This window comes from Gordionus sp. m RMFG-2023, chromosome 4 (assembly GCF_954871325.1).
Source record: "Gordionus sp. m RMFG-2023 chromosome 4, tfGorSpeb1-WG-v2, whole genome shotgun sequence".
NCBI classification, from domain to species: Eukaryota; Metazoa; Nematomorpha; class Gordioida; order Chordodea; family Parachordodidae; genus Gordionus; species Gordionus sp. m RMFG-2023.
Genome location: NC_088778.1, coordinates 26,990,297 through 27,004,934, shown reverse-complemented (window position 1 = coordinate 27,004,934; position 14,638 = coordinate 26,990,297). Strand labels below are relative to the sequence as shown.

General features: G+C 28.7%; 1 protein-coding gene across 2 annotated transcripts in view; it reads left to right on the top strand.

Annotated features, from left to right (window-relative positions):
• LOC135928959 (MAP/microtubule affinity-regulating kinase 3-like) overlaps window positions 1–10,444 on the top strand; it is a 33,563-nt gene extending 23,119 nt beyond the window's left edge. The window contains exons 9-19 of one of the 2 annotated variants that reach the window (XM_065465417.1): window positions 2,504–2,639; window positions 4,556–4,656; window positions 5,092–5,211; window positions 5,899–5,998; window positions 6,349–6,461; window positions 7,495–7,801; window positions 7,888–8,087; window positions 8,206–8,345; window positions 8,523–9,002; window positions 9,188–9,241; window positions 9,348–10,444. In XM_065465417.1, the coding sequence (XP_065321489.1) occupies window positions 2,504–2,639; window positions 4,556–4,656; window positions 5,092–5,211; window positions 5,899–5,998; window positions 6,349–6,461; window positions 7,495–7,801; window positions 7,888–8,087; window positions 8,206–8,345; window positions 8,523–9,002; window positions 9,188–9,241; window positions 9,348–10,134 (2,538 nt within the window). In that variant the 3' untranslated portion in view covers window positions 10,135–10,444. The remainder of the gene's footprint in view (window positions 1–2,503; window positions 2,640–4,555; window positions 4,657–5,091; window positions 5,212–5,898; window positions 5,999–6,348; window positions 6,462–7,494; window positions 7,802–7,887; window positions 8,088–8,205; window positions 8,346–8,522; window positions 9,003–9,187; window positions 9,242–9,347) is intronic. The other variant, XM_065465418.1, reaches the window with a different exon arrangement.
• Window positions 10,445–14,638: the final 4,194 nt, after the last annotated feature.

Below are 14,638 nucleotides of genomic sequence, written 5' to 3'. Positions count from 1 at the left end.
TAGCGCCATTTTGTGGTTTGCGCTATGTGCATATATATAAGGATAAAAATAGACAAACCACAAAAGAGCGCCTTCTTATGTATGGGAATTTTTAATTAACGAATCGTCAATCTAATCGTTTATATTCATCATTGGAATTGCTACAGACCAAAATTTAATTTTTTTTATGAACATTGTTTATTTGGTCTATCTAAGACATCTTATTACAATAATTTGTGAAAAAAATGTTGTGAGAGCGCATCAACAACGGGTTTGGAAATATTTTTATAAAATTTATTAAGTTATATTACAGTTAAATCTACATATTGATAAAAGATATTAAAACAATTATTTATAAAATTTAAAGCATTTAGGGTAGAAGTGTTGTGCAAATTTGCAAAGCAACCGGGATGCATGTTTTCGCCATTTAATTATCGATAAAGTCTCCTCATCCTTTATTTCTACCGGATTGGGGGGGGGGATAACGTTTTTAACCGAATTTACTTCATCTTTTAAATTGGAGCTCAATTTTTTTTAGATAGTTAAATTTTCTAAGAAAGAAAACTAAAGTCAAATAAAAATACCCTTTTGTGTTGCGTTTTCTCTCATAAAATATCACATATGGAAATACCATAATTTTATTTATAATAACATATAATTCTTGAGTGGACATGAAGTAAGAAAAATATTTTAAAGGTCATTGTCAATTAAATTTTTAAGAACTTAATTTTTAATGGTATTTTTTTTGTGAAATTTGGCAGGTAAAATTTAAAGTTTGAATAAATTTTTTAAAATATTTTTATATATAATTTATTAAAAAAAATTTTTTTTTATAATGAACTTTAAAAGTTTTAATAAAATATATATAACGAAAAATCTTAAAATTAATATTTAATAAATGCGTGCGCATCAAAAACTAAGAATATGTGAAATAGTTGTTGAATAATTATCATTTATTATTTAACTTGTGGCAATTTAAAGGGAATAAAATGACATAATTTTTTTCTGGTGTTCGCATATTGCCAAGATGTGAATTTAAAATGATTTGAAAGTTCATGATCAAATTGTCTAAAATTTGAAGGATAGGCATTCTTACATTCACGCATACTGATAATTAATTTCTGGTAATTAATCAGGTTGTTAAAATGTAGAAAAAAAACTTTTTAAACAAATAATTACGCTATTTAAACAACTTTAAATCATTTATTTGGCTTATTTTTCCAATTTTAATAATCTAATTTTATTTCGGATAGCATATTCTAATATGTGTAGAATAACTATTCTATAAATTTCAGACTTGTAAGATAGATACGCCTTCTTATTAAGGACAATAACGCGTATTAACTTATTACCCGATTTGATTGTAATATATGTGAAATTGCGATCATAAAATAAAACAATAAAAATTATCGGGATTGGACAGGTTTTTTGGAAAATATTAGCCCGATCTGATGTTTTTTTAAAACTATTAATTTTGGCCCCGATCCGCTTTTTAATATCGGTACAGCCCTATTTTTTTTCTAATTGTAAGGTCAGATTATGAATGTAAGTTGGTTATTAATATATTTGACGAGCTATTAGATTATCTTTATTTTGATAGGATAGGCTATATAACCATAGGCTTCTAATATGTTTTTGCCCACAAATTTCAGGAACTTTTAAAATACATCATTATCCAGTAGTTAAGTAATGGTTAAAAATCGATTAATTTGGCTCAATCTACAGGTGCCTAAGAAAATCCAATAATCTATGAAGCGCTACGTAATATTTAATAGAGCTTTGTCGATATTAAATATCGGATCATTTGGAAGAAAATAAGATCAGGCTGATATTTTTAAAATAACTGATTCTATATTTTCATAGGTTTGGGTTATTAATTATGATTTATTTATAAATATTATTAGAGTTTATTAAAAGAATATTAAAAATATTGAACCAATTTCTTATTCATCCTTAAAAATTTGCCATTTTTTATACGAGATGGGGAATTTTTTTTTAAAAAAAAAGGAAATACACTAAATCATTTTGTGATAATGAAGCGAATAAGAAATCGAAAATTTCGTAGTTTACAGTTAGTTAATTTTTTTTTCGCAAATAAAAGTATTGATTTTTTATCCATCACTCATTGATTCGAGGATATACAGTTAATAAAACTCAATCTAAGTATCCCATCGATATCGATTTTATACGAATATCGGAATGCTTTATTGAAGGCCTAGGTGTATTTTCAAAAAATAAACCACAAAAACTGAATTGATAGTTTTTGGCTAAAAGTTATGTTTAGCTCGCTTTTTAGCCAGCTAAAAATAGCGGAATTCCATCCCTCGGATCAAAATATCACTAACTTAACACACATCCGGCCTTACTCTATACACAGTTAAGGTTAGTCGAAAGGATACTTAGGGTCTTGCAAGTCGGCCCTAACCCGGACTTTGATCTAAATATTTTAATAATCGGGACAGTTTAAGGCTCACTATTCTTTTCATTTATTCTAAATAAAAAAAATGTATGAATGATTCTTTAGGCCGAAAATCTGTTGCTTGACGGTGATATGAATATCAAAATAGCCGATTTTGGTTTCAGCAACGAATTCACTCTCGGCAATAAATTGGATACATTTTGTGGAAGTCCGCCATACGCTGCCCCCGAATTATTTCAAGGTAATATAATATTCCATATTGAATTTTTGTAAAAAGAAATTTACCTTTTATTTTAATTAACAAAGAAAAAAAGAAATTACGGATATAATTTTGGATAAATGTCTGATTTTTTTATTTTTTAGAATGGAATTAAATTAAACTAATGTTGTTTAAATTTAATTTACGATCATGAATTTCAATGATGTCAATTCAATATTAAAATTTGTTCTTTTTCACGCACTTTTATAATATATTTTTTATGACTGCGAAAACAACGAAAATTACATTATTATTATAGAACGATTTAATTTAAAATGTAATTTATCGATATTATTTATCATTAATAAAATGTCGGATTTGATAATTTGTCAATTAAAATTAAATTTGTTTTCACCTACGATATTGGTACTACAAAAACACGCCGACATTTAATTTATAATTCATGTCTTTCATCGTTGAACTTAATATTTGAAGATAAAAACAAAAACTTTTTATAAATTACAAAAAACAATTGGTTACCATTTTTCGTTCGCACAATTATCGTTTGCTTTTGAGATTTCATATTTGTTTGATAAATTAGCTTTTCTAAACATTATTATAAATTTTATGTTTAAAAAAATGTGAATTATTATTTATATTCGAAATTTGCCCCAAACCTTTTTATCTATCCTGTAGTAAAAATAATGAAAACATTTCTAGTAAATTTGAAAAATTTACCATTTTACGATTTGATTAGAATTTCGAAAAAAAAACATTTTTGATTGCAGCCCAGAATTAAAAAAAATAATCTTAAGATATTTCGAAAATTTTATGTTAATTTTAATCATATTCCTTTTTTTTTATCACTATTTAATATATTTACATTGTATACAGTTTACTATATTTCTAAAAAAAATTAATAAGTTTTTCCCTTGTTAAAATTAGTTTTCAGTCCCCCCCCCCCCAAAAAAAAAAATTTTTCAGTAGATTTAAATTTACAAACCCTCTAATGTGATTAGATAAATATTGCAAATACTTATTATTTTGAAGGGCATTTTAAACTCAAATTTATATATATATCATATATAGTCAAGGTCTAAGACCAGTCCTAACAACTGTTCTGATAAAATACCGGACCACGGTCCGCTTTTAAAAACTTAACTTAGGACTGATTTACCTAGTCTTGGTCCAAATTATTGATCTTTTTTTTTCACTATGTAATAATATAATGTATCCGGATTTATTAGCGAAAGAAGAAAAAACAAAAATGTCAAAACATAAATATGATTTCTTTTACAGTGCTCACAAATTTATCGTTTGTTTGCACTACTGGTTGTCTTTTTTTTATTAGTATCGCCGATTCAAAATTTTAACTTAAAGTTATAAAAAAAAATAATTGGTTTTTGTAAATTATATTCTCGTCTGCCTTTTTATATTTTATTTAATTTCTAAATATTCCATTTTTGACAAGTTATTTTTTAAAACATTTTGTTATAAATTAAACTAGTAGGAGGGGATTTAATGTCCTCCCTCTAATTATTCTTATCTGGGTTGCAAGGTTTTGTCGACTTTCTTGAGAAAAAAAGCAAGTTCTTAAAAGAACTGATCGTAGACCAACGTGCAAAATGAGTGAATTAAGAAGTATTGAGAAAAACCCAATTTCCATTTTTTAAAATGATTTCAAGCGCCAAACCTTAATTTAACCAATTGGCACGATACCATTTGAAATACATTATCTTCGTTTGATCGAAATGCTCAATTTGTACGCGCTATTAAACATTTTTTGTTTTCTTATTCGCATGTACAATCATTGCAATTAAACTTAATTTGAATATAAATTGCGTTTTAAGATTTTTAAAAGAAATTGAAGAGGGATGATATGTTTTGGGTTCATACATTGTTTCAATTCTTTCAAAGATTAAATATTCTCATCTATTGTTTCTTAAAAAAATAATTAGGGAAAAAATACGATGGCCCTGAGGTGGATGTTTGGAGTTTAGGCGTCATATTATACACGCTGGTCAGTGGTTCACTGCCTTTCGACGGACAAAACTTGAAAGTTTGATTTGATATATTATTAATTTCCCATATTTATTCCTTTATTTATCCTTTAACATTTTAAATGAAGGTTGCGGCTTGTAATAATTTCTTTTTATTATTGGCGTTAATGTTTGTAGGTACAAAAAAAATAAGTATATTTTTAACTAATAAAAAAAATATTTACAGCCTTGAGTCCTTAATTATAACTTTAAATCATTTTTTTGAGGACTTTTCTTTTTATTTAAATATAAATGAAATCTGATTACTAGTTTTTATAAAAAATTATAAATGACCTAAAAGATAACGGAAAAATTCTCTGAAATTTAAAGTATAGGTTCTGCACATGCTAGAATGCATTTCCTATGGAAAAAAAATCAAATTTTTGAAAGTTTAAAAAAAAAATAACATTACGGAACCATTGAGGGTTATCAAATATATCTTTTAAATATTTTAGGAATTGAGAGAACGTGTTTTGCGCGGAAAATATCGGATCCCGTTTTACATGTCAACCGACTGTGAAAACCTTCTGAAAAAATTTCTAGTTCTCAATCCTACCAAAAGGGCCTCTCTCGAAGTTTGATTTGAATGACATTTGTATTAATTTGATTTTTTCAATCAATTCCCCAGACATCGAAATCGATATTAAATTGCTTTATAATACCAGAGATGGTAGATATCCATCATGTTGGCGCATACCGAATTAGAATGACATATAATAATGGCTATACTGACGATTTATTCATTTGAATATATATATCAAATACAATTCAGCACGCCATTTTGGTTTCCCATATAAACAAAAATTAAATTATATTGATAACTAAAATGACCTTTCACCAGCTGATTTGTATCCAGCAACGTGAAGTTTTATGTTATTGACCGAATACCTTAAAAAATATTAACTAACCTGTAACTCTGCATTCATGAGGATTATCAGTAATTTGCGCATCCCTGCTATATACAGTGGCCGCCTCCTGACCGCTTGTGTCCCCGACATTATAAGATTCTGTAATTCAGTATTTCTCTAGTTGTTGAGACATGTACGCTTTATAAAGAAATTTTGGACCATTTTTCAATAAATAGTGGGTGCATCTATAAAACACTTGTATCTTAAAAATATAAGCGTCCTTGCTAAGTGTGTATTGTTTTTTTATATTTCGAATGAACTTTTAAGTTCTTCATTTATTTTTTTTTTCTTAAAAGAAAGATTAAAATAATTAGCAAAATTTGAAAATATTTTGATTTTTTTTTACAAAATTAGACCATCATGAAAGATCGTTGGATGAATATTGGTTACGAGGAAGATGAGTTGAAACCATTTACAGAGCCTGCTCAGGAATTTAACGAAGAAAAAATAATAGGTTTAAAAATAAACTCTTGAATTTAGAAAATAAATATGAATGGGTTTTATTTATTTCTTGCCCTATTGATTATTGCCAGAAATTCATAAAAATTTTTAATAATCTCCTTGTCCTAATCACTGACCCGTTGCTAAGGAGCGGCAAAAGCTTGTCCAATAGTACTTCTCAATTTAATATGAGAATGCATAAATAATTTTCTTTTCAGCTCGGATCAATGATAAGGGATAAAGAGAGATACTGAGCGTGTCCTCCTCTTGAGATGACTTAATGACATCACTGCTTAATATTTTTTTGTTGAATTAGAATTTTATATTCTTATGTTTATCATCTTCTATATTATAATAAAATAGATAAACTATTATCCCTCGGATACAATAGAAAAGAAATCGAAGATTCTTTGTGCAGTCGCAAATACGATGACGTAACAGCCTGTTACCTTATATTAGCTAGGAAGACCACAAATGTTTATAATTTATTTATTTTAGAATCTTGCAAATTTAATACAAAGTATATTTAAACGCAGGGATCTGGACCTGGGTTTGTGACTCGTTTTTTCTGAACACTAGTACCAAACTTGGACCTAAGAATTGATAAGCCCTTTTTTCTTTGAATTCGGGTCTAGGCTGGGTTCACAAATTTTCACAGTTGTTGAAGTATCTAAATAATACATAAAGGGTATTCTCTCTCTAGATATAATTTTTGAGCTTGTTTTATAAAATAATATAATTCATTAAATATCATGTCCGAATTTTATTTTATGGGCAATGATTGATAATAACCTTATAATATATTAAGTTTTAGTTGAAGAGCTATTAAAGTTCAATTGATTGTAAACATATAATCTCAGGAGCAGATACAGTATTAGACGATGTATTTATTCGATACATTTGAAAAGTATCTTTTAGCAACTGCAAATTTTAGTCATTTTTTGTTTTCATTTCCAATGCATTAAGATGCAATTGTCCTAACTTGATTACATTTTTAAAAAATTTTTGCCAATGATACTTTTAGATGTAATAATAAAATTTATATTGAAAGCTTTTTTTAACTCTTACAAATCATTTTTATCGATTGATACTTTAAGTAATTTACTTGTAATACCTGACCGAGACAGACCTCATTGTAAAAATATTTGAAATTGAGCCCATACCCAATCTGTCTTGTCGGGTCCAGATTCTTGGTTAGACGTGCCATTTTAGTTTAGCTTAAGAAGATTCATTTAAAACTTTTATCATTTTTTGAGATTAGTAAGATTAATCCATCTACAATTATTTTTCTACTTTTTGTTTACAGCCCTCTTTCACCCAGTACAATTTTTCCTATAATTTCGAGCTATTAGAATGGGGTTTCTCTGTTTCATAACTTTTATAAAATTCATTTTGAAATATATCATAATTCCTAATGATATAATTTAATTAAGTCAAACAAAAAAGTCAAACCATATTTTTTTCCAGAAAATTTCGGTTTTAAGATTTTATGCTCTCTTAAAAAAATAGAATGAATCTAGGGACGCGTCCATCAGTACTAGCATGTCCCTTAAGCAACTTAGCAGACCAACGAGTGAACTAAAAACAGCCGGAGGCGTAGGTTCTCACAATGCTGCACCTGCAGCCCTCGGCGTTACTCCTTCTCATGTTAGTGGGGGTGGGTACGTAGGTAGTGCTTCGGCTGGTCCTAAAAGTCACCACCCTCTGGTCACTACTCATCACGGCAAATTTGGGACAGGAGCAAGAAAAGCTCACCCTCATGGCACCAACATTGTTACCACCAATGCGACTGGCAACGAACCGATCAACCTAAAAAGTAATTATTTTGCTCTGTTTGCAGAAAATTAAATTTAAAGGATTTATTCGTAGCTACAAAATTTTTTCATATTAAATTTCTTATAGCTAATGTTGGTAACAACGTTAATCATCAAATCACATCCGTTAATCCTACACCAGCCGCTCCAACTATGGGTGGAGCTGCAGGCTTGGTTAGTAGCGGTATCAACAAAGCGACGGCCGTATTCAAGCATAACACCCCCGATATACAACATCTGTTGGCCAAAAATTTTAAGTTCCAAGGCCAATCTAGTGCTGCTGGCAAAGTATTTTGATCTCATTTCGTTTTATAAATGCATAAATTAGCCTTAATATAAGTTTTTTAATAATAATAAAAAAGATGAAAAATACCGATATTTAATTTTCAATACGAAATATAACTAGGTATTGTTACAACCCACATTAAAAATCGGTAAAAGTGCAACCCAAGGGCGCAACAGCATGCTTGCCGGTATTACTAGGAGAAATACATATGTTTATGGCGAAAAGCTTAATCCTAACGATCCAAAAGCGGCTAAGGAAGAGTAAATAATATCTTCCATTTAACTTTCTATATTATTTTGATAATTACCATCTATCATCACCCAAACCTGACAATTAATAAGAAATTTATAAAAATCGAACCTAAATTTTAACTATGGTCTGGCTATATTCGAGACCTCACAAGTCTACTAATATGACATTTTATTTATTTAATTAAGCACTTCCCAACTTACGCCTCAACCAGAATCGACTGAAAATCAACCACCATCTTTAACCCCTTCCGTGATTCCTTCTTTACCTTCTCCCCCTTCCTCCTCTTCGACCCCTCTTAATCCTTCGGCCTTGGTGAAAAACCTTCAAGAACTTTCTTTGTCAACCTCTCCTTCCCTTAACCATACGCAAACCATTACGACAAGTGATATAGAATCGGCCAAACTTTTTGCTAGGGGAGCTGGCTCTCGAAACACCTTTCATGGGGGACAGACTCGAGACCGTAAAAGATTGCTGGCAGCGGCCCTTACATCTACCGGCGCTGGGGGAATGGCTCCACTCTTCGAAAACAAGGAACCATTCGAAGACGATCATGTTGGTCAACATGGAACAGGAACCGGATATTACGGTCACCATCATGCTGACCATTATTATCATCGATCGCCCAACACTTTCCTCAGCAAAATTTCGTCTAAGTTCGTTAAAAAGTAACAATATAAAACTTTTCTTTAAATAGCTCTTAAAAAGGGTGTTGTTATTGCGTTACCAGAAGCTTCCCTCAAAATTTAAATTATTTTTTTTTAATTAAAAAATATTGCCCATAAATTTCTCAATTGTAATCTATAAATTGCCTTTCAAAATAAAGTAATTTTATTTGTCAAAATTTTCCTAGATATCCAGAATTCAAATTAACCGAAGATAATCTGATGAGACCCAAACCACCCAAGTTTGATATATCTTCTTTTTTTAACTCACAAATTTCTTGAACATTTTATTTTTTTTAAAATTCCTATCTGATTCATAATCTAATAAATATAATCTATTATAACCAGGATGATAGGTGATGACCACATCCTCAAAAACCCTTACCAGCCTTCCCCCGTTTTTACTTATAATCTCAACAACAATACCCCTCTTAATTCTTCAGTTTACAACAGTCCACCCTCCACCTTCGACCCCCACCATCACGTCAGTGGTAACATTAGCAATACTAGCGATACGGGGAGCCTTCTAAGTCCTACCCCCGTGTCTCCTCAGCCCACTTCTTCCTCTTCCTTCTTTGAAAATAACAAGGCATGCACTCTTAATTTTTCTACTATTTATGGTGGTGGTGGTAACTACAACACTGTTCATGGTTCCTCGTCTCCCCCGCCTCCCATCTCGACTTACGTTTCGAGTTATGTTACAACTCCATCCTCACTCTCTTCAATCGGCGGTGGGGGTGGTACGGCCGGAAAACCCCGTTCCTTGCGTTTCACGTGGAGCATGAAGACAACATCTGCCATGGACCCCAATGACATCATGCGCGAAATACGCAAGGTCCTTGACGCCAATGCCTGCGATTACGAACAGCGTGAGAAGTACCTTTTGCTCTGCTCTCACGGAGAATCCTCGCCTCCCATGGCTCACCCTTCGGCTCATCTTCCAACAACGCCCGGAGGAGGGGAAGGCATCTCAACCCCCGGGACAACACTTAATTCCAACTTGGTGCAGTGGGAAATGGAAGTCTGCAAGCTGCCCCGTTTATCCGTCAACGGCGTTCGATTTAAACGCATCTCTGGCACGTCCATAGCCTTTAAGAATATAGCTTCCAAGATCGCCAACGAACTCAAACTTTAATAATTTAAGAATTAAAATATTTTAAACAAAATGATGTGTTTGCTTACAAGCTGTTTAAGAGGATATTTCTTTTTTGTAATTTTATTCTGATTTTTTGTATTTCCGATGATAGTGATTTATAATATACGTTACGACGCATCTTCTCCTTTGTTTTATGCACTGAAATTGTTCATTATTTACAATGATAAAATATTACATTTTTTTTAAGTTGTAATTATGAATTATCTAAAAGCTTTATTTGGGTTGAATTATGTGAACTCTACCCAAAACATAAGAATGAAAAATATATCAATTATTTCAGAGTTTAAATGATGGACTAATAATTTTTTTAAAAAATATGCATTTTTTAAAAATGAAAAAATACTACTTTTTTTAATACATAATAAGCTTATTGAATTGTATTTTCCAATCGCTCTAAATATAAATCAAAGTATACATATTTTTTTATATATCTGATATGAATACAAATAAGCTCATTTTTTTAAAAAAATTGAAATTTGATGATATAATTGTTTAAAAAAAAAAATATATAATCTCCGCTAAATTTTGATGTTTTTTTAAAAAAAATAACACAATATTTTAGCCAACCACTTATAATCATTTCGCTGTTCAATTTATATATTTATTTTTCGTAAAAAAAACATGTCCAAATTTTTTTTTATAGATATGCATTAGGTTAGTAATAGTTTGTGATTTACTGTAAAATAAATGATTCTAATAACAATATTCTATTTTCGCGAAACAAAGTGTACATGATAATCTTCTGTGTTTGAAACTAATTTATTTTATTTTTTTTGCACGTTTGATTTGATTGTATATGGTCATGTATTTTTTTTTATATAAATAATTTTTATAATATATATATATATATAAGTAAATGTATTATAATTGCAGGCATAGTAAAATGGAATGAATAAAAAACAATTCTTTATATATAACAAAATTGTATATATTTAATAACTTATAAACGAATTTATTTAAATTATTATTATTTTTTATACAATTTCTTCCCCAACTTTCCTTACTCCCAAATAGTAAAAAAAATAAAATAAATGTTTAAAAATATAATTTTTTGGAAATTGTTTTTTTTTAAAAAAATCATTAATAATGTCGGTTAAAATTGAATTGTAATCAATAATAATATTTCCATGATAAAATATAGCTTTCTCTATTTTTTTTTTTAAAAAAAAGAAGAAAATAATAATAAATTTATCGAATAAAATGCTATTTATATGGTATATTATTTATATAATATAAATGTTTATTTATTTCAAATTGGCATGCATTATTTTATTACCATCGAAAATATGAATACATACTGCTTTTTCCTTAATATTTTTCTTCGTACAATTTTGAATTAATAAATATAGAAGAATCTTATGCATAACCTTTATTTTGATAAAAATATGCTTGTCTCGCCTGCCAGGTAGAATGAACTTTTTTAAAAAAAGGGATTCTATTCTCTATTTAAAATATAATTGAAACCAATGTGATTTTTTAAATCCACGTGAGCGATTTTAATCAAATCGATTTTTATTTCACCTTAGCTTTTAGCATGATCATTGAGAAAACTTTTTGGTACATCCTTTGCTTCTTCACCAGTTTTTATTTTATATTTGGGTATGGTCCTTGTATTAGTATTTATTTGATTGGAACTAATAATCGTAACGGATATATTTTTATTATAATTTTAGGAATGAAAATAGTTCATTCAAACTAAACGCAAAGAATTAGTTAGTACTCCATTATTTATTTTTTAGGCAGTGGAACTAAATTTTTATATTTAACATTGTATTATGAGAAAACTTGGATACATCCTTCTCTTCTTCATTAATTTATGACAGGCTCTTTCTTTCAGCCCCTGATAAATATCTTCATGGTCAAGATTTTTATTATTTGATACAATATTTATGTCAGCTTTCATCATCAATAATAAATCTATTATAGAGTTTAATATTTGTCTAGAAATATTTATACTTTTTCTTAATTTTTTTCTTAGATAGATATTGTTAAATTTTTATATTTTACATTGTAATATGAGAAAACTTTGATACATTCATTGCTTCTTCATTAGTTTATGACAGGCTCATTTTCTTTCAGTCCCTGATAAATATTTTCATGGTCAAGATTTTTATTATTTGATACAATATTTATGTCAGCTATCATCAATAATAAATCTATTATAGAGTTTAATATCGGTCTAGAAATATTTATACTTTTTCTTAGATAGATATTGTTTTTTAGGCCCTTGTATTAGTATCATTTATTTGATTGGTAATAATGATTGTAACGGATATATTTTTGTTATAATTTTTGAAAATAGTTCATCCAAACTAAACGCAAAGAATTAATGGTTTATTTCATAACAAATTGATCACTATACTTGAAAACTAATAAAACTTAGTATGATGGTTATTTAGAATTCTCAAAGTTTTAAAGCTCTAGTTCAAATGGATCCGGAGTTATGGGCTCTCAAAGTCGAACTCAGGCACGATCTTGGTTTTAATCTCATAATATACTCGCTATTAGTCCAAATCTATAAATTAGATCTTCAACGTTGATGCTCCGGCGGAAAAGCAAAATTGAGTTGTTTTGAGATAGTTCCACTTTTAGAAACTCACCCAGATATGTCTATTGCCAATATATTTAATAATATGAGTATTAATAAAAGAAATGAAAAAAAAATAATTAGTTTTTCATAATTTTAGGAATAGAAAAAGTCAAATATAGATCACGCTATCGTTTTAAAATACTTTGTTATGCAATCTTACAATATTTACTACACTTAGATATAGCAGAAGATAGATATTTTAAGCCCGATTAACATGAATTTTCAAGCACGGTCAGGCCTAGATTTAAAAATTTTAATGTCTTGTGTTTATCAAAAATGATGATTACTTTTAACAATATGATTCAAATGATAAATAAAATATAACATGTTAAGTATAGAATAGACATATAAGTCTATAGGTATAGCCGTAGGAAATTGTAAATGTTTACAGTATTGAATTGCGATAAAAGGGGGTTGTTATTTTACATATTTTTGATATTTTATAATATAAAATGCCTAATTTTATATAAATTATTTATTACTTTACGATAATGCCTTCCTCCTATATTTTTATTTCCAAAATTATATAAAAAAAAAAATATTCAAATCCTTATTTCCAATAAACATATCTGGCGAGTTTCGTCGTCGTTCTAAAATGTGGCTACCTCAAAAGAACTCGTTTTACGAGAAAATATTTCAACAACCTCCCCCCCCCCCACTATAGTTTTCTTTGTATACTTTAAACATGAAATATATTGGTTAATGTTCAACGGTGCAAAGTTAACATATAGCAATTTGCTAAATAACAATTAAATTTAAAGGCGGGGGTTAATGTTTTATGAGTGCACGAATGTAAAGAAAACTACGGTGAATTATTAAAATTTCCGGAATTGGACTAGATATTCATCGAGTAATTTAAGATTCGAAAAATCTCTATTGGACTATGAGAGACAATAACCCCATGATCCATTTTTTTTTAATTATAATCACTTAAAAATGTGCAAAATGCAGACTTCAAAAATTTATTGTTAATATTCTGAATTTGACCAAACATTATTCAGGTTGATATTTTATTTACATCAGAGGCCTGCAGAGGTACCATTTGCCCAGCCCGGAAAAAAGAAAAAAAGTCGGCCCGGCTCTGATTCTTTGGCCCGGGCTAGATTTTTAGAAAATTTACTATTCGGCATTTTACGGATCTTCTTTCAGCGAATATGATATCCATATAAAATAACTTTTTAAATTTATCTCTTCTCCACATTTGTCGTAAAAGGAGCGAGTTTGAATCCCCACACTATCAATTCGACTGGTCGATGGTAATTCCCTTATTTCCTGTTCCTTTTGTAATTTAATATAGTCTTATATATAAGAATCTATTATTTTTTGTTCTTTCCCACAACATACTTAATTACCTGAATTCGGGAGAGAGAGAAAAGAAGAGGTATTTTTTGACTAATATATTTATATTTTTAATCCATGGACTTTTAAAAATTGTTTTCTGTTTTATTTTTTTTTTACTTTTATAAAAAATTACTTTTTTTTCTGTAGAATAAAAAAATATATATATTAACAGATTATTTCTTTAAAATTTCAATGATGGTAATTTAAAACCTTTGTATATAAAATATTGATCCAAAAAAAATATCATTACTAGTAAAATATCGATTAAAACCCTACCTTTCAAATCAATTATTAATTCGTCAAACTTGTACATTTATTAATTTTATAATTAACTAATAAAATTTGGATATTTTAAATTAAATACCAAAGTTGTTAAAGTTTCACGATAATTTATTGCATATCGAACTATATTTAAGATACATTTGATAATTGGGTCTATCGTCGTAAAAATTAATTTTTTTGATAGTTAATGGCTCATTTAATCGCAAAAAATTAAAATGAAAATGCTCAGAAAAATAATCTTTAAACTCACAGAATAAATACTTAGCGTAT